This window comes from Trachinotus anak, unplaced genomic scaffold, assembly GCF_046630095.1.
Source record: "Trachinotus anak isolate AG129_WGS33_773 ecotype Australia unplaced genomic scaffold, CSIRO_AGI_Tana_v1 ptg000003l, whole genome shotgun sequence".
Lineage (NCBI taxonomy): Eukaryota > Metazoa > Chordata > Actinopteri > Carangiformes > Carangidae > Trachinotus > Trachinotus anak.
Genome location: NW_027273854.1, coordinates 986,161 through 1,005,701, shown reverse-complemented (window position 1 = coordinate 1,005,701; position 19,541 = coordinate 986,161). Strand labels below are relative to the sequence as shown.

The 19,541-nt window shown below is 42.1% G+C and overlaps 3 protein-coding genes across 8 annotated transcripts; 1 reads left to right on the top strand and 2 right to left on the bottom strand.

Annotated features, from left to right (window-relative positions):
- Nucleotides 1–1,734: 1,734 nt before the first annotated feature.
- On the bottom strand, nucleotides 1,735–6,920 carry LOC139609904 (5-hydroxytryptamine receptor 3A-like). Of its 2 annotated transcripts, XM_071464963.1 has the most exons (9): nucleotides 6,304–6,920; nucleotides 6,017–6,180; nucleotides 4,734–4,778; nucleotides 4,454–4,563; nucleotides 3,606–3,778; nucleotides 3,357–3,517; nucleotides 3,033–3,243; nucleotides 2,785–2,943; nucleotides 1,735–2,250 (listed from the first exon to the last, which is right to left on the bottom strand). In XM_071464963.1, the coding sequence occupies exons 1-9, from the start codon at nucleotides 6,341–6,343 to the stop codon at nucleotides 1,973–1,975; spliced, it is 1,341 nt and encodes a 446-aa protein (XP_071321064.1). In that variant the 5' UTR covers nucleotides 6,344–6,920; the 3' UTR covers nucleotides 1,735–1,972. The 2 variants fall into 2 exon arrangements, with proteins under 2 accessions (XP_071321064.1, XP_071321054.1); XM_071464953.1 differs by having other exon boundaries at nucleotides 6,017–6,920.
- A 156-nt stretch (nucleotides 6,921–7,076) lies between these two features.
- tsen54 (TSEN54 tRNA splicing endonuclease subunit) lies at nucleotides 7,077–14,958 on the bottom strand. 2 transcript variants are annotated; one of them, XM_071464942.1, is made up of 13 exons: nucleotides 14,765–14,958; nucleotides 13,158–13,316; nucleotides 12,447–12,510; nucleotides 12,264–12,347; nucleotides 12,004–12,102; nucleotides 11,871–11,923; nucleotides 11,481–11,588; nucleotides 10,484–10,949; nucleotides 10,216–10,351; nucleotides 10,053–10,113; nucleotides 9,337–9,450; nucleotides 8,914–9,082; nucleotides 7,077–8,819 (listed from the first exon to the last, which is right to left on the bottom strand). In XM_071464942.1, exons 1-12 carry the CDS (start codon nucleotides 14,818–14,820, stop codon nucleotides 8,932–8,934), a joined length of 1,551 nt encoding a protein of 516 aa, XP_071321043.1. In that variant the 5' UTR covers nucleotides 14,821–14,958; the 3' UTR covers nucleotides 7,077–8,819; nucleotides 8,914–8,931. The 2 variants fall into 2 exon arrangements, with proteins under 2 accessions (XP_071321043.1, XP_071321038.1); XM_071464937.1 differs by having other exon boundaries at nucleotides 7,077–9,082; nucleotides 14,765–14,951.
- On the top strand, nucleotides 14,499–18,349 carry LOC139609914 (C-reactive protein-like). Of its 4 annotated transcripts, none has more exons than XM_071464976.1 (4): nucleotides 14,499–14,670; nucleotides 16,557–16,618; nucleotides 17,279–17,486; nucleotides 17,749–18,349. In XM_071464976.1, the coding sequence occupies exons 1-4, from the start codon at nucleotides 14,576–14,578 to the stop codon at nucleotides 18,152–18,154; spliced, it is 771 nt and encodes a 256-aa protein (XP_071321077.1). In that variant the 5' UTR covers nucleotides 14,499–14,575; the 3' UTR covers nucleotides 18,155–18,349. The 4 variants fall into 4 exon arrangements, with proteins under 4 accessions (XP_071321077.1, XP_071321084.1, XP_071321088.1 ...); XM_071464983.1 differs by lacking the exon at nucleotides 14,499–14,670 and adding an exon at nucleotides 14,804–14,874; XM_071464987.1 differs by lacking the exon at nucleotides 14,499–14,670 and adding an exon at nucleotides 15,323–15,449.
- The last annotated feature ends 1,192 nt before the right edge of the window (nucleotides 18,350–19,541 follow it).

Sequence of the window (19,541 nt, the reverse complement as noted above, 5' to 3'; positions counted from 1 at the left end):
TGAAAAGTCTTGAATGTTTTAACCACTGTATATACAGTTTGGTCCAGTGGTTTCCAACCTGGGGGTTGGGACCCTCCAAAGGGCCAGCAGGTGGGTTACAGGAGGAGGGGTAACCTGGGACAGTTCGTCAGTCTAGCTAAGGCCACTGTGTGTGAGATAATTGTAGTGCTGTAAACAACATTTCTAAAGCTGCAATGCATAATAATAGAAATTCATAAAATATAATTAAACTCACATTTTTTTGTCATCTGCATTTTAAACGTATACGAACAGTTCATGGACAGATTATGAAATAACAGGTTCCTCTCCCTTACACACCCAGACTGAGAGACACTGAATATTTTGTTGACGTTTGGTGAAGCCCGGGGGGCCCTCCAACCTATTGGGCTCCTGTTGTGGCGGTTATTTTTTATTTTTCATGGCTCACAGGCTGCTTCCATGTGTTGCTTTGAGACTGTAATTATTGTGGGTGGAGGATTCTGTCACTCAATCTGCAGAAAGACTTTACTGATCTTCCAGATCTCACACCTCTGTGAAGCAGGTTCTTCTTTCTGTCAGCCACAAAAACAAGACTTTGGACTAGAACAAATGAAGGAAACACCCTGTCATAGCTTTCCACACAGTGATACATTATTTATGAAATAAATTACTTGTGAAACTAGGAACAGACCCTCATTTTTCATTAGGTAGTGATCTTTTTAATTTTCTTTGTAAAATTTGGTATGAAGATTCTTCCTCTCTGCTCTTGAAGTCGTCCATGCTGTCCAAAAATGGACAAATATAAAATATATATATATAATTTTCTTGACCTTTTTAGCTTTAATTATTCTGGAAATATTGTTCCAGTATTGATACAACTGTAAACGATATGTTTGGTGCAGCAGTTTATCTGATCCCAGATCAGCCTGTGAACACTGACACCTACTGGACAAACACGTCCTGCATTTTCTCTGCAGATCTCCAACTGTGAAAACTTTGGTTTGGTTTTGTTGTTGATGACTTAAAATAAAAATCCTTCCTCTGTGAAATCATCAGCTGCTCATCGCTCTGTCCCGTTACCACGACAACCAGCCGACGGTGACTCAGCAGGCTGAGTCAGCAAAGGACACAAAGTTTTCAGAGACTGAACTTAGAAAAAAAAGAGAGAAGTGTGGTGACGAGCTGAGGACGAGTGTGAGTCAGAGGTGATCACACAGTGAGACTGACGCTTGGCATCAAGGCTCAAACATGATGTGATGAATGTGATCAATAACTGAGCTAAACTGAGCTTTGATGTGGCCGATGATTGGATTCACACACGGATATTTAAATTATTATGAATAAATATTTTTAATCCATCACATTTCAGAGGGAAATATTATTCACTTTACTCCACTACGTTTATTTGGAAGCCATAATTACTGTCAACACAGAACATGGTCCGGCTCAGACAGCAGCTTGTCCCTGATGTATCTGCTCAAATTAGGGTCGAATGATTTCCAGCTGGTGAGATAATGTTCGTAGTTGTGAATCAACCTCTCAGATAAATCCGCATGAGAAATTCATGCTTGTGTATCTGAGGACACGGTGCTCGTGTCACAGAGATTTGTATTTGGTTAAAAAAGAGACAGAACCAAAACTGAGTAAATGCTCAGGGGTGAGGTCAAAGACTGAGTGAGAAGAAATGCTGCACAGCTCAATTAATTAATAATTAATAAACTGTGGTCTAATGTAAAATGTCAGAGGAACTTGATATAAACTCAAATCAACTTTATTTTGAACAGAGAAACATATAAGTTAACCTCTCTTTTCTAGACCCAGTATTTATAACAAACTGTAGATATTTTCATGCTGTAATCTCATTTCCCTGCAGGCTGACAGCTCCAGAGGGCAGAACATTTTAGGGTTGAGACTTAATTCAGGTGTTTTTTCCTTCACTGCATGTGTTTATCAGTGTTAATTAAACCCCACTGGCTGATTAAACACACGTCAGCTAATGATCATCTCTTGTGAAACAGTTTTCACACCACACTATAGAGGAATACACCAGGAAAATGACAACAGTTAAGAAATAGAGGATGAAGAAGACGGAGTCTGTGATTTCAGCCAGTCTTTTGAAGCGTCCACACTTTCTCTGGTCTTTGTCTTGTCTTCCAGCTTCCTGTCGAGCCGCCTTCACTTCCTCCAGGATCAGTTTCAGCAGGTCGTGGTCACCGGACCCGTCCAGAGGAACTGGGTTCCCCTGGCCTTTCTCCTCAGCTTCAGCAGGATCTGTGGGGGGGGGGGGGACTATTGTAATAGTCAATTTAAATTTTTTTTTAAATAATACTAATGTATGGAATGACAGTGTGAAAACAACGTGAATGGCGTCTCTGGTAGCTGTTGTGTCTTCGAAGCACATGAGACAAACTGTTAGCCTGCGTTAGCTCGCACAGCTAAACAGCTGCATTCATTGTTAACATTCCCTCATCAACAATGCTGCAGCAGCGTGAGTCTGCAGGTCCCCTCGACTGGATTCACATCTGAGGCCAGGGGGGTCACTGAAGTTCACTGAACTCACTGTTGTGTTCACGACTTTTGCTGCGGACACGGAGCATTAACTAAAGAATACTCAGATGAGGCGTTCAGCCATGATTGACTGATCTTCAGGGGCCCTGAGCTTTTTGCAGAGGTGGGAAACTCTCAGTAGGTGGCACAGGTGACAACTCTCTGTCCTCTTCCTCCTTTAAGGATTGTACTTCTTGTTCTTCATAAATAATCTGGTTCTAGGTCTCAGAGTTACAAACAGAGAGGATCTTCACTTACCCTGGTGGTGACTGGCTTCCAGCTGAAGTTCCTCTTGGGTGTTAACAGAGCTTTGAGCCCTTTTATCACAGTGACCATCCAGCTCTATCAGGAAGCTCACCAGCATGGCCTCCAGGACGCTTAGCCCCACCAGGGTGAAAACGGACAGACAGAATCTGGCTGGAATAAACGTGCAGTGGTCAGTGTAATACTGCGACGCCATTAAAGACGATACTGAACATCACCACACCTAAATCTGAGCAGCGCACCGATCATTGGCAAGTTGTCTTCAGTGGAGGGCAACATGTCCTGGAGAATCAGCAGCAGGACGGAGATGGACAGGAGTATGGTGACTTTGAAGTTCATCTTTTCACCTCTGGCCTCACTGATGAAAAAAGAGGCCAGATCCAGGAGCAGGAAGTAGAACAGGGGGATGATTAAATTTATCACATAAAGCATCGGCTTCCTCATGATACTAACCTGAAAAAAGTAAAAAAAAAAAAGAGTCAAATTAATTAGAAACAAACACACGTGGAGAACGGGGGAAAGAATTGTTGTCAAATTTCATTTCATTTCCCTTTTTTTTTTTTTACCATGTAGACGAGTTTGCTTGGAGTTGTACTGTCATTGGTAGGAGTGTATTTAAAAACATCAATGGTTTTAAGTTCCCATTCTCCGTGTGTGATCATGATCCGCTCAGATATTGAAGAAAGGGTTGTGTCACTGCTTCTTGTTCCCAGTTTTAAAATATCGTCTAAATAGATAACCAAGAAAAAACAATAATCAGATTAAATATACTCCAAGGCCAAATATAAAAATCATCAGGTGAGCCTGGAGTTTACCATTGTGGTTCATGGATGAAAATGTGATCGCACATTTCTGAATATCAAAGGGGAACAGGAAGAGATTCAGCGGACAGGTGAAGGTCAGGCGCTGGTGTCCGTTTGCAAACACTGAACCTCCAGGAAACAAAGTGACGACCGGGCTGTTCTGAACGCTGCCGGTGTCGGAGGCGCTGAAGAGACCGGAGGAAATAACGTTAGACAGAAGCTTCCTTCTCTCTTTAGATTTCAGTGAAGGGATTAATGTTGGTGTTTGCACAAAGAAAAGCACATTTATTTTACCAGTTGTGGTTTTGCTCAAGAAAGAGGTGGAATGATTTATTTCACAGGCTCAATATTTAAAAGTTTCCTGGAAAGAGTCACATAGTTTGGTTCTAATTACAGGAGACTGTTCGTTGATATTAGAACAGAGCAGCAGAGAGAAGGTCGGTGGTTTGATCCCGGCTCCTCCAGCCCACGTGTTGAAGTGTCCTGGGCTCAAACTGCCCCTGACGGCTGCTCCGTCAGTGTGGGAGGGTCTGTGTGAACGTGGGGTTTATTGTAAAGCGTCTGAGACCCGACCCCTGCACCTCTGTGCAAACAGAGCTGCTTCTACTGCTGTCTACGTTCTGTGTGTGTGTGTGTGTGTGTGTGTGTGATCTCTGTGGCTTTGATTGTGTCTTTAACACTTCTCTTCTTCTACATGTTTAATGTGCTGCTCACTGTGTGTAAATGTTTTTGTAAATAATTCAGGATAGAAAATGTAAAATCGCATTTGACCGTTTGGTAGAAAAATAATCATTTAATTGTTTGATTGTGGTTCAGCTGATTAGATGTATTGGGCCCTGTGTGTAATGATTGGTACATACTCCTCCTGGATGGTTATATCTGGGATCCACAGCCTGGATCTGGGAATGGTTATCATGTAATTCCCACAAAAGTCTGATAGATTCCAGGACAGGAATTCATTTTGCCATCGCTGGGAAAAGAAAAACAATTATAAAGTTTTAAAAATGATGTTGACACAGGTTGGTGAGTGTGTGAGAATAAAGTTAAAGCCATGTTGCTGAGTTTGGGAACAGACCACTGCTGTTTGAAATAGCAACAACATGGTCTGTGTGTCCTTCATGTGTCCGTCCAGACTCTTACCATTTGGAACCAGATGTGACTGGTGACGGTCTGAGACTTCTCATCCTGCATTCACAACAAGAAGAACATGTCACTGCAGCCACTGTTCAGCCTTCATTTCCCCCAGTTTGGAGAATAACTGACCAGCGATAAAACCAGTGTTTAAAGTATTTAGTAAAAGTACCAATCTCCCAATGTAAAAATTCTGTTATAATATAATCTGTTATGTAAAAATTCTACTGGTGTAAGAGAAGCAGTGTCAGTAAATGTACTTCAAGTATCAGCAGCTGTAGTAATCATTACACAGTGTTCAGTTGCAGAGCTTCCAAAGTCCTTGTTGCAAAAGATATGAGATAACTGTGTGTTCAGGACTTCAGGAGTTCTGTATCAAATATATGTTTTAACTTCTGTGTTAAAATGTGAGCAGCTGATTTCAGCTGTTTATCAACTCAACTATCCCCACAGGTTTTAACCTAGTTTCCTGATCGGCCCCTTTTTTTCAGGACTGTGTAGACGCCTGTGACTCCGGATGAGCTTCAGTGACCTATGGTCGGTGTGACCCCAGCCTGAGCAGGTCTGCACGGTCACAGGGACCGAAGCTGCTTGTGTGGGTCTGCAGGGGCCAGTGGTGGAGGAAGTGTTCAGGTCCTTCACTCAAGTAAAAGTATCAATACCACAAAGTAAAAATACTCCATTAGAAGTATAAACCCTGCATTTAAGGAAGTGGTATCAGTTAAATTACTTTAAAATATCGAAGGTAAAAGTACTCATTCTGCAGAAAGGTATGTTATAATAAACACAGAGAATGTTGTAGCTGCTTCAACCACTTTATAAAGTTTAAACACAGTTAATTAGTTTAGTCCAGAGGCTCCCAGGATGAGGACCACAGGATAAATCTGCAGGATCAGGAGATAATGAATGGGAGAAAGAAAACAGAAAAAGTTCTGATTCACAAATATGTTTTCAGTTTTTGGACTTTTCTCTTTTCCCTCTTTAAAGGAATCTCTCTTAAAAGTTCAGAAATCTGTGGCGAGGAGCCACACGATGGACACGACCAGAAATCTGTTGTCTGTCTGTTGTAGTTTATCAACGCACATGTTATTTAATATAGAAAATAAATCTTAAAAGTAACTAATGACTAAAGCTGTTTAATGAATGTAACTGTAGCTGGGAGCAGAAACACAAAGTAGAAATAAAAGGAAATACAAGTGCATCAAGGTCGTGCTTTAGTAGAGTATTTGAGTAAATATAGTTAAAGTTAGAAAAACAAACATTTATAAAAAACATTCAAAAAAGGCACCTACCACTTGTAAAATGCCGTACAACAGCATGTCAATCTGAACGAGGGTGGACGTCGTCCAGTTCTTCACTGGTCGCATGATGCTGAGAACATCGTTCGTTGTCGTCAGGTTCAAATAATTCAGAAGACCTAAGTATGAGCAGTCTGAAGCCTGGCTGCTGGTAAAACCTGCAGGGAAGGAGGGAAAACACAGCAACTGATACAACATCTTCATTCTGACGTTTCTAGATCCCAGTTGTGTTTAATGTCATAATAAAAAACAGGATTTTAAGTTTGAATTGAACAACTCACCAATTAAAGCAAGAAGAGCGAGAGTCCTCAGAGGTGACATGGCTGTTTGCCTTCAGCTGCGTCTGAGCAAACCCGTCACACTGGAAAACACTTTTATACACAGTCGGACAATGCAACAGCTAAATGCAGAAGAAACATCAACAGATCTCATTACCTGCACTGTCAAAGTGGAACAAAGCTTCTCTTTGTCCCTGTGGTCTGCTGGTTAGGGACATAACACTAATCACCCATGCACTTTCATTGTGAAGCAGCAGCTGAAGCACAAGAGTCAACATGAGGAGATCTGAGTTTAACATCAGGCAGGAGTCAAAAGGTTTTTCAGTGCACACCATTCTCTCCAACACCTGCAGTCCAGAGAAAAACCAACAAAAAAACAGGCAGGAGATGAGCTCAGGTTTTAATTTATCATGTTAAAATGCACAAAAAAGAAGTGGACAGCTGCATGTTTCATTATCTAAATACCAAAGGTTTCCTGTGTCTACATGTTTACAACAGTCTGATTAAAAAAAAAAACGAATTTTCCTTATTATGAACAAACAATATCACAAATAAAATCAGTGAGGAAGTTAAAGACGAGGCCAAATTACATGACAACTGTGCAAACTTCATCTGCTGTGGTGAGACTGTTTCACCAACATGCTGCAGAACGACTGTTTTCACACCAGTCGTTTAATCCTGCGAACAGTTTGACAAATCGTCTTCCCTCAGGGTCCAGCTCACTCTTCATCAGCACAGAGGAAGATGTCCATGAAAGACACCACAGAGAAAGTGAGTAAGTGCTCAATGAGTTTTATTTCTAATTTTGCACAGACTTTGTTTGACAAACTGTTTACACTTCTCAGAGAAGTTAACAAGTGTTCTTCTGATTATCTCCTCTCTAATACATACATGAAGTAAGTTTAGGACACTTCACCTGTAAAAAGCAGGAGGAACCATCATTTGTTTCCAAGGGAAAGTGCAAGTTTTAGAACTGGTCCCCAGAAACGACCCTCGAGGAAAAATGAACTGTAACAACTCTTTAATTTAAAGATCAGTTTTATTATAGGACTAATAATGGGCACCGATCCCAGTTACTGCTTTGGAACTCAACAGATGTGTGCTGAAATGCTGCGGCAGCATCACAGTATCATGAAAAAAACACTGGATTTTTTTCTTTTTTTTTGCACTAAATTACTTCATTTCTTCTTTGCACATAAAATCATCTTTATGACAGTTTTTCCAGCGGCTACAGCTGGTTTCTAAGTGTCTTCTCTTGTTTTGTGACCAGATCTGAGAAATACAGTTTACAACACAACTGAGTGCATTCCTGTGCAATATCACTACAATGTTAAATGACTTTAAACTCTGTCATTTTGCAGCATAATGCAAACAAGAAATAACTGTAATAATGTGAACAGGTTAGACAGACCACAGGTAATACAGGTGCAGCCTCACTGCACACCTGTGGTTTCCAGTCAAAGCCAACCTGTGAACACCGCGGCCTCCTCGTGCAACATGGCTCAGATTCAATATCATCGCCTTGAATTAAACAACTTACGTTAAGTGTTTTTGACTTGGCACAAGGATCATCTGTGGAAACTGGTGTTTCAGTGACCGATCAAATGGTGCAAAGGACATTACATGAAGTCTGTGGATGACATCCAAGAAGAAAAACACTGAACACAAAACTGCAAGATTACAAAGGAAAGAGGCCCGATGACGTTCGGTCACATGAAACCATAATAAACGTGTTTGGATCAGATGGGTCCAACACGTATGGACAGTGAAACATGCTGGTGGAGTGAGATGACTTGAGATGAGATGAAAAGATGACTTCTACTCTCAAGACGCTCGACTGAAGAGGAATTTTCCAACATGACAATGATTCCGAACACACAACAAATATCACACCAGAGCTTTTCAAGAAGAGAAAAAGTGAAAACTATGACCTGGTCTGGTCTGTCCCCTGACTTCGATCCACTTCTGGAGTGTTTTAAAGTGGAAGGTAGAGCAACAAAACCCCTCCAGCAAAGAGCAGCTGAGACAGACCTTTACAAAATAATCATTAACAAAATAAAAGCATGGAATCTCACTGATGACAGATGTGCTGCCCTTTGTTGCAGCTGGTTCTCAAATATGGATTTTTCATTGTAATTTAATTATACAAACATTTCTGTGTTTTCAGCTCTGGCCACAAACTAAACTGTATTTAATAGACAGGTTTTGTCATTACTGAACATTTAGTGCTATTGAACTGTTTTGTTTTGCTGCAGACTGTATCAATAAATGATTTCCCATCAGGATGAATGAAGTTCTGAATCTTCCCTTGTTGTTGTGGAAAATCAATAAGAAGAAGTCTGGTCGCTCTGATGATCCCGAAGATAAAGAAAAAAAAACTTTGCTGTTAAATATAAAATGTGTAAACAAAGCAAATTGTTAAAAAATCGCTGGTCACTTTTTGTCACTGCTCCACACCTCTGCCCGTTTCACAGGTCTGAGCTGAGGACCAAATCTTTGGCACTAAAAACACCCACACACTGAAAATCAGACACAAAAGAATGTTTTTTACAATCAGCCCAACAGATGCACATTTATTTAAAAGTCCTGGATACGTGAAGGTGAATGTTTTACATGCAGAGCAGTGAGGTCTCAGGGGTACACGTCTCTGGGCAGCTGGAAGTCTTTGAAGGTGTAGAAGGAGATGTCTCCGTGGTCCACCACAGCGGTGACCACGGGGACGTCTCCGCTCTGGGAGGCCAGCAGCTTGATAGCTCGCAGGTCAGGCACGGGATCATCGAAACTGAAACACGGCAGAGAGGGAATCAAATTCAAATTCACAATCTGTAACAGTTAGTGAAGGAATCACTCAGTCGAACGACAGCTATTCTGGTTCTCAACTTCTTCTTTACGTCATTTATCTAAAGACAGATGAGACAAAAGATCCATTCATCTCCGACCACTGTCAGGTCCCTGTCACTGCAGTCAGGTGCCTGTTGTTTCCTGTAAGTGGATCTCGAGTAAACACGCCCTTGGGCAGATTGTGCGATTGCTTACCTGCACACACACATGCGGGAGTAAGGTTTCCCCGGGTTGCTCTTCTTGAAGTCAGCCACCGTATCAGGCTGGTAAACATTGAAACAAATCTTCCACTCGTCCAAGCCTTTTAACCTGAGCACACAAAGCACCAGGTCGTCAGTCTCGAGTTCAGCTCAGTTCACATAAAGTCTGAATTCACAGGTGAGTCAGAGTCTGTGTCTGTTATATGCTGATTAACACAGCTCAGGTCTCAGACTGAAATGAGTTTTGGCCTTGTGAACGGACTATCTCTGTAAGACCTTAAGGGAATTTCTTCAAATTTGGTAAAAACGTTTACCTGGACTCAAGGATGAACTCATTAGGTTTTGGATGCTAAAGGTCAAAGGTCAAGGTTACTGTGACTGCACAAAACACTTTTTTAGCCATAACTGAAACATCCACACAGCAGTTATGACAAAAAATTTTTTTATCTGACTCTGGATAAACAGGGATGTAATCAGAAACCAGTCTGAGTGGCGGAGGCAGACAAACACAAGGTGGTAATTCTACTTAATTTAATCTCCATTTCCTTTATTTATTTATTAATAAATATTATTTTGCTTTGATTTGTTCATTTATTTTCCCTTTTTTTCATTTTCTCCTTCAGCTTTACTTTCATTGCTGATCTTCTCAGTGTCTCCAGACTGACCTGGTATCAGGTTTGTGTAATAACAGGAAACAGAAGCAAGTCCTACCTGGACGCGCCCTCCAGCAAATTCGTAGATTTGACCAAACTGATTTTATCCAGCAGTTCTCCTGCAACAAAAAACAAATATCAGTGACTAGGTTTTCAAATTAGATGCAAGCGAAGTAGATTCACTTTGATGGACTTTCCAGACCAGGTCCATGTGATCTCACCCGTGGGGACTGGTTGTCTGGGGTCGTGTAAAGGAGCGACCTCTCTGTTCCACAGGTGCGCTGGTCGACCTTTCCGTCTCCCCTGCCGCCTCGCCAGGAGCTCCTGATACTCTGCCCAGTTTCTGCACCGCTGGACCTTGAAGGAACTCAGAATGTGATCCCTCATCATGTGCCTCTTTTACATTGCTTGAAAATACATTTCACAGATACAGCAAAACTTTGTGATGTTATGTTAGATTTAAGTTGTTTATTATCAGCTGCTACGGACCTCTTTGTCTTTGTTGACGTCCCACCGCCGCCTACGCTTGTCTTCTTCCCTCCTCTGCTCCTTTGAGGACATCCTCACCTCCCGCAGGTTGATTCTCTGCCTCCAGGGGGCAACATCACAGACTCCTACAGCCAGAGCCCCAGGCAGCAGAGAGGGGTCTGGAGAGGCCAGGCAGCTGGAGAGGTGCTCCTTGGAGCCCAGGTCAGGGAAGGAGATGGAGCTGAAGTCCCAGCAGGAGGAACCAGAGGTCGGGGTCTGAGCCGATCCTCTACCCGAGTCCCTGACAACATCTGTCACCCACCAGGCCCTGGCCCCGCCTTCATCTGCTGTACTTGCAGTGGCTGTCTGGACCTGTGTTGACACTGGAGAGGTTGTCAGGTGTGACTCAGGAAGCTTTGTGTCCTCCTGGCTGATGTCATCCTCCTCCATTCTCTCAGTGCTGGACTCCTCTTGTGCTTCAGTATGACTACAGCAACAACAACAAAATGTGTGCAGCCCTTTGGTTTATAGGAAGATTTGTGTGTTTTGCTCTGAATAATGATCCAAAAGTTCACATCAGTCGTTTATACTGACAGAATTTTGATAAACTCAGCTGAATCAGATCAACAATGGAGCTGCAATAAAATCTGAATTCTTCAGACCATGTGGATGGACTGTGTTAAGTTTGTACCTTTTCTACAATCAGCGGATTTCTGCATAGTTTTTGAGTTTTTTGTCTTTAATAACTGAACATATTAGTTTTTACTATGACGTTAATGTTCCATGTCGCACTGAAATCACACGCAACACAGAAAACAAAGTGAAGAGGTGTTCTGCTTTTCATTGGCATAGAGCCGCTAAAGGCAAAGCAATGTTATCACCCAACTGCTTAAACACAAAAATAATCAACAGCTTGTTCTAGAATAGAAAATAAAAGCTCTACTTTCTATTTCCTTTGTCTTTATTGGGCAGCGGCTGTACACTGACAGGCAGTGAACACAGTGGAGCCTCTGTTTACCTGCACGTTGGGGTGGGGCTGGCGCTGCGCTTCCTCTTCAGTTGCCTCCCTGCTCTGTCACGTGACTGAGGCAGGTTCAGCTGCCTCGCGTAGGACGACGGCTCCGAACTGTAAGAAGCCAAAAACACGACATCCACATTCAGCTGGTTTTCAAAGCCTGGACCTGCACAGCATAATCATCCTCAAGTCTCTAAGATCCATTTGGACCGGACTCATTTCTCCAGCCTACATGACAAAGAGCACGTCTTTACATGAGGGTACAGAGAATGGATTGATGGATGGAGCTGGTTCAAAGTGCTGGACTGACCAACACTGCTGAAAATTAACTCCTATTATGTTATGTGTCAATATCGGCCTGCATTTCTGACCAGGATGTTAAGATTCTGTTACCTGGGATCGAACCTGTGCACCACGTAGCCGAGCCTCTTCAAATGCCCGAACACCTTCGTGAGGACAAGGAGTCATTAGACCAGTTCAGCATCGTGTTCCTCTCCCAGAGCAAGTGTTGGACTAATAGTTGTACCTGATATTGCTGGAGCCTCACTGTATTTGAGGACAGAAATCTCTCATAACCGTCCTGAATGGACAACGGCAGGTCCTTGTAAAACACCTGCAGGTTTCCCTGTTCACACAGCGACACTCACAGATGTTATAAATCAATCGTTCACAGATCACAAGACTCTTTAACTGTTATTCAAATGATAACACTGAGTAAACACTAAGGATTTTGTGTCCCAGGTCAGAAACCCGCACCCTGACCAACAGGTTTTATCTGCCACTCACACACTCCATCAGGTAGAGAGCCTCTTCAGGGAGGAGGTACTGTTTGCCATTGGCAGAGAAGCCCATCGTCTGCCAAAACTTTCCCTGTTAAAAAAATAAAGAATAATTACAAGATTCATTATATTTGACAAACATTAGACAACAAGAGGTGCAGATAACATGTGGCAGAGAAGTCGTACTCACAGCTGGAGACTGCAGCTCCACAATCTGGTCACTTGGGATCCATGTGGCCCTCACTAGGTTTCCTCTGCAGTAAAATACAAAATCAGAGAACATGTCACAGGTCAGTGAGACACAACCTGACTCCTGCTGTTAACTACAAAGTGTACAATAAAGCACAAAATTACACCAGGGCACAGAAAAACCTGGAGCAGCTTTTGTTTAGGACGGTGTGTGAGTCCACCTGATGGATGCACATCCAATCTTCACACCTCATCACTGTAAGTGACTCCTCTCACATTACATGTATTTGACCCACTGTAAAAAAAAAACTAATGAGTAGTGGAGCTTTACAGACTTCCTACTCTCCATCTACAGCTACGTCACTTTCATTTTTTAAACCTAAATGGATAATTTGTCACTGTGCACATTTAGTCCCTGTATTGTTTGTAAGGTTACAGTATCATCATGTTAAAATACAGCTGCAAACAACTGACTGCTTTGAACACTCCCACTTGATGGTGCATTCAAGAGCCGAAGATTTCAGCGTTGGTTCCAAACTTTTTAAAGCAGAACTACAACCTCAGTGATTATTATTGTTTGTTTTTAGAGCTCATGGACGTTTCAGCAATTAGCTTCAGCTCTCAGATGGCAGAACATCGTTGAGTACATCACTAAGGATGGAGGGATGGATGAAGGATAGATGGATGGATGAATGGATGGATGGATACTCACAGCCTTTCCACTCTCTCCTCTGATATGAGGCTCCAGTGCTCATTCAGGCTCTGCTCAAGCCGCTGTCTTTGCTCGTCTGAGTCACTGGGGAAGAAATCCTTCTGTCCTCTGACTGGGATCTTGTGACTCCTGCAGCGGGCTGCAAACAGCTCAGATGGACTGGAATTTAAAGAAAGACGACAGTGCTCAGCTCCAGACACTTTTGATGCTTTTATCACAGGATAAAGGGAAGACCGAAACTCTAGACATGATAAATAGGTTTGTATCTATCTGCTTAGAGTCAGAGCTGTAGTGGCCACTGTTACACTTTCATTAAGACACAATCCAGCTACTGAAGAGATGAAAAGATTCTGTGCTCTTCAACTGTAAGAAATCTTGCAACAACATTAACAACAACAAAAAAACCAGTTGTGAGCAGCAAAGGTCAACAGGAGAGCAGTGAAGAAAGAGAAGACTGCTGAGGAAGATTTAGCTGACACAGGAGTGACGGTACGCCCTTCAATCAGGATATACACAGACGAGTTATCAGAAGGAAACTTGACTGCAAACACATCACTAAAGTCAACATCTGCAGTTTGCAAAGCAACATCTGGATAAGCCAGAGTTGTTTTGGAAACAAGTGCTGTGGACAGATGAAGTGAGAACTGCGCTCTTTGGTCCTGAACATCATTGAAAATCTGGGGGCAGATCTTAAACTAGCTGTGTGTTGTGTTATATCTACAGTGTGAACACATCTCAGAAGATGAGGTGAGGAAGAGCAGCGCGGGAACAGTGCAGTAACATTTGAAGAAAGGCTTCTCTACAGAGGAGTATTTACTTCTTTTCACTTCAAAAATCAACAAAATGTTTGATTTGCTCAGCGGCGTCCCAGCTTTTGCACACATCTGTATGTTCTGCATAGAAACGAAACTTCGCTCCCCAGGCAGCAAGAAGACCTCGAAGAATGTCTGTCACCAAAACTACAAGTTCTGTCACATTCTCAGCTGCTTATAAGAGCTCACCGTGTTGTGTATTTCCAGTCTGATCATGAGTCATAAGGTTGTGACTCATTGTCACAGGACGTCGCCCTTATAACAAAAACTGTCAACTGCATGATGCCTTGCTTATGGGCCAAGTCAACTGTTGAGAAGCTTTTAACAGTGCACTTACAAACCCTGCACAAAGGTGCATCCACTGCAGGCATGGATGCATTATAATTATTGCATGTATGTATGTATGTATGTATTATAATACATCCATGACTGCAGGTAGCTCATAGTTTCTGCAGTCTGCTCCCTTCTGTCCCCAGACACACCAGCAGAGGGCGACAGATGAACGTAGAGTCCCAGTCCTCCACAAACATCCAACGTTACACCTCCGGAGAAAATAAGCTCCAACTTTAGAGCTGCTTCGTGTGTTTTACACAACTATTCCAGCGGATGTTTTCCCTGCACATGTTGGTTACACTACTCCATAACTTAGTTAGTACCTGCCCCCCCATGTGCACAGGGAACAGCTCCGACCACAGCGGGAGGTGAGTAAAGAGCCGCTGAGCGAGAATGACAGAAGAGTTATTGTTGCCTGACTTTAATCCGACACTGTTTTTGTCCATTTAAGCGACAACACACCTTAATATTTCACTGAAGAACCGCCCGTCCGCGCCCGGCTTGTTTTGGTCCGCCATGTTGGCCTCCCCCCGCCGCAGCTCTCCCCTGGGTCCCGACGCCCGTCAGCTTCGGTAGTTACGCTCATGGCCAACAGGGGGCGCATGCGCACAAAGAGCTGACTGTGTTCAACAGTTATCTTTCACTGGACTGAATCAGCTGAAGGGATTGGTCCATTTACAGTAAATTCATCATCATCTATTTTAAATAAGATATTAATGGTTTTAGTCCAATTTCAAGCAGAAATTCCCAAATTCATTCGTTAAAGGACTAGTTGGTAGGATTTAGTGGCAGTTAGCAATGAGGGTTGCTAACAACTGAATACCCTTCCCCTCACCTCTCCTCACCTGGCCTTCAGTCGCATTAGTGAAGTTACTGACCAAGAGTTAAAGTCATCCAAAGTTCAGTTGAAGACACAGTACATTTTGACTACTTAGATCAGTTTGCCTGCCCTCTGAGCCCTGATAAGGCCCAGTTTTGTCCAAACAGCTAGAATCATGTGACCTCAAGTCATTACATAAGAAGGGACCCCGAGGACAGCAGATACTGTTATTTGAACATCAGTGTGTTGTAACAGGGAGGAGTCTGGGGGCTCACAACATATATAACTCTGTTGAGATTTTCTATAGCAGGACCTTCACAGCAGCATGTACGTATACAGCATCTTCCTACTTTTATGTCTTTATATAACCTTTCCCACACATAAAGACTGCTGACACTGCATATAGGTTAGTGGCAATGCATATAGAAGTAACAGTATACAGTTTTTGTTTTAACTTATCATTATGAAGTGAATGTTGATGGTACAATGTAATGGCATAGAATAATGACTACATCAGTGTTTAGACAGGCTTCCTCTGTCTGCCATCGGGCATAACATTTGCAGAAAAATGAGGGTTCAATTTACGACACAGAGTAGACAAGGACAGTGCATTTGTTTTCCCCTGTGACTATTGGGAACTATTGGTACCTTTCCCCAGGTAGAGGAAATAGCAGTCAGTGGAATAACTGGGGTAACTGTGGAAACTCTACACACTAAAGAAAAACACCCCCGTCTTTGAAGAAGGCAGAGAAAATGAAGAGGGAGAGTGATAGAAACTGAGAGGAAACAAGGGGCGGTAAAATGCTTGTGCAATGACTCAGTGGACAGAGCCATGGTCGGTCCTGGACTTACCCATTGGGACCAACTTTATGGTAGGTTGTCCCTATGGCCAGTCCAACGATGGAGAGAGCTGCAGGACTCAAGGTTCAATACAGACACTCAGTCGGCCTTATTTCTACAAAACCTGCCTACTAATAGAATCCAGTGTTTTACTCTGCCTTTATGACAGAACCAAGACCAGGGTTTCCAGTTTAAGCAGAAGAGCAAAGGCCATGTTGCTAACACTAGCACTAGTAGCCAGCAACAAATGCTTGACTGTCTATTTGATAATCTACACAAATAACATGTTTCCTGGTGGTGACCTTACTAAAATGAGCAGTGGTGAAATGCACTATATTCTTGGAGATAGCATGTAACTGTCAGATCCCTGCCGGAAACCAGATGTGCTCTACACATGTTTGAAGATGCGGCTGTTGGTCAGGGTTAGGGGTTGGCTCAGACTTAGCATTGACCCACTTGTACAAATCGAGTACTGACACAGTGGCGCAAACATTGATACCATTTGGGGGTTAGAAAAGTTGTCGCCATTTTGAAATAGCTTGTTGCTGGAAAATAAGTGGAATGAGTTCATGAATGAATTGTCTTTTTCTGCAGGTTCGACAAAATGAGACTTCAAGCCGTCCTTACTCTCTGTGCCAGCTCCATGGTGTTGGCCGGTAATGTGAACCTTTCCGTTGTGTCTTCATGTGCATTTCTGTGCACGTATACAAGTATACATTTAATTTTTAATATAAGGAGATTAGTCTGCAAATTTAAAGGTGAATGAACTGATTAGAAGTTGATGATGAATGAGCTGATGAACAGGAAATTAATCAGTAAATACTTTGTTAAAGCTGATTAATTATTACTATAATATAATACTTTTTTTCAGGCACTAAACTAAATATCTTTGGCTTTTGGACTTTTGTTTGGTCAAACACAGACATTACATTACACTTTCTTTTTTTTTTTTTTGCTGTTTTCTGATATTCTATGTTCAATACAAATACATGACCAAAAGCCTCCATCTGTAAGTTGTACATATTGTTTTAGTGAAAATAATTATATTCATCATGAGAAAATAGATTAACTCTAAAACATATCTCACATGGTGTGTTCTTACCTCTGTCAGCGTGCTCCAGTCATCTGGGATGCAAACGGGTTAATATTAAACTTAAAAGATTAGAAGTATTATAGAAGTATGTTTAAGTTGTATAAATTTGATAAATAAATGTTATTATCAAGTTTCCAAGTAAGAGTATAAAAAGATTTTTACCTTTAGAGCCCACACTTGTTGCCTGCTCTTTGTGACTCTTGATAAACCTCTTGTCTCTTAGGGAGCGTTCCTATAAGGACCTTGGTGTTTCCCACTGAGACGAGTACCAGTTTTATTGAGATGGTCCCTCTGAAGCCCCTGAACCTGAGGGCCTTCACCCTGTGCATGCGTGTGGCCACGGAGCTCAAGGGGGAGCGGGAGATCATCCTGTTTGCCTACAGGACCAGACACTATGACGAGCTGAATGTGTGGCGTGAACTGGACGGCAGGTAGACTGTCTGTGCTTTGCTGCTTTGACGTCCACTCAAAGCTCTGAATATTAGGCACATTTTTACTGACCCCTGATACGTGATCGTCACAAGAGAAATTTACATTATCACACAATAGAAGTTTACATTATCAAGGTAAAGGAAAATAACTGACACCAGGCTCCTTATTTCCTCTGATGTATTTTTATTTTTCTATTGTGAAACCCTCTGAAGCTCAGTTTTGAAAGATGTGTACCAGTGATTTTTACACCTGTGTGTTTAGGTTGTCCTTCTACCTGAGTGGAGAGGGTGTTTTCTTCGAAGTCCCTCAGCTCGGGGCCCTGGAGACCCACCTGTGTGTCACCTGGGATTCCAGCTCAGGTGCGGCTGCTCTCTTCATGAACGGGAGGAAAAGCTTGACCAAAATTTACAAGAAGGGTCACTCTGTCAACTCCGGAGGCAAAGTTCTTATCGGACAAGATCCAGACAGTTACTTGGGTGATTTTGACGCCAAACAGAGTTTTGTCGGGGAGATGTCTGACATTAATATGTGGGACTCTGTCCTCTCAGACCGCACCATCCAGGACATGTACTCAGGGAAGAGAGTGCCAAAAGGAAATGTCTTTGAGTGGGAAACCACAGAGCTTAAAGTCAATGGGGATGTAGAGGTTATTACTCATGAGCTGTAGATTTAATGCTCACACGCAAATATGCTGGAATAAATCAGGCAATGTAGCCGCATTACACCTGTATGACATTTATGAAGAAGATGATTAGTTGATCAAATGTAAGCTATTAATGATATGAACAAATTTCTTATTTGCAATAAGTGTCCTGCTGTAATTCCTTTCAGTCCAATAAAAACGCTGCCTGCTGTGGTTGAATACTGTGCATTACATGATAATGTCAAACTCAGACTGAATATACAACATTGTGCTAGGGCAGATTTTTCAATGCTTCCATTTGTTGGATCCATCAAATCATTTTTAGTTCAGGTCTTGAATTAATTATATGTTCACTGCACTGATCTCAATGTGTTTTTCATAGTATGACTCTCACAACAGTAAAGTTATCATTATCGTTGAGACCTCAAGGAAAAAAGCACATGCATAAAAATTGAAACTGGACTACCAACCAGACAAAGTGCAACTGCTCCACTGGCCTCAGAAGCTGGTCTGTGCTAATTTCATTGACAGTTAATTTGGAAATATGTCTGACTAAAGGGCAGAATTATCTAACATGCTTTATCCTGACGCTCTCCTGTCACTGTGTATGAATCTAGTTTGAAAACTATTAGGGTTTGTACTTATAAGTAAATATTCCCGACTAATGTGTTTAATCAAATTACCACAGAGCAAATCTGGAGCTCGGCAGCATTCAAAGAAAAACTGTTCATGGTTCACAGACAGGGAGAGGAACGGGGGGTTGGTAGGGGTCCAGCAGCTCTTCACCTCTGGGCCACTTGCAGGGTAATCTGGCCACGTTAGAGCAACCTTTTTTAGAAATTCAGTGACATTCAGTATTTTTAGTTTGTCAAAATAAAGCAGAATTGAGTGGAAATAAAATACAACTATACACAATTCAACACAATGCAACCATCTCTAAAAGTAATAATGTCTCAGAGTAATTATCTTGATTAATTATACTTCAAAATAATATAACTTTTAACTGCATTCACTGACTGATGTTTCTACTTGAAATGTGAAAGTATGGACTTGTAAGTGCTGCATATTAAGGCCAGAAAAACACCGGTCTCACTGTGTTTTATCATTGCATCTGATGACAGCTCTAACGTGACAAACGATAACTAACATGGACAGTAAATCCATGATGACCTGAGCAGCCTCAAAAAGTGGATGTAATGTTTTAGCCCTGTCTTGTGGAAGCTGCAGACATTCACTCTGCAGGCTATGGATACAACTCATCGCTCCCTGTATTTGGGGTGTTTTGTCTGGTTTAGGGTTATTTAATCATCAAATGGTTTTTCTTAGTTATATCTTTCACACTAACATCATGGACAAAACAGTCATTCTTACCATCTGTACTTAGACAGGTAATACAGGAATATAGAAAGCA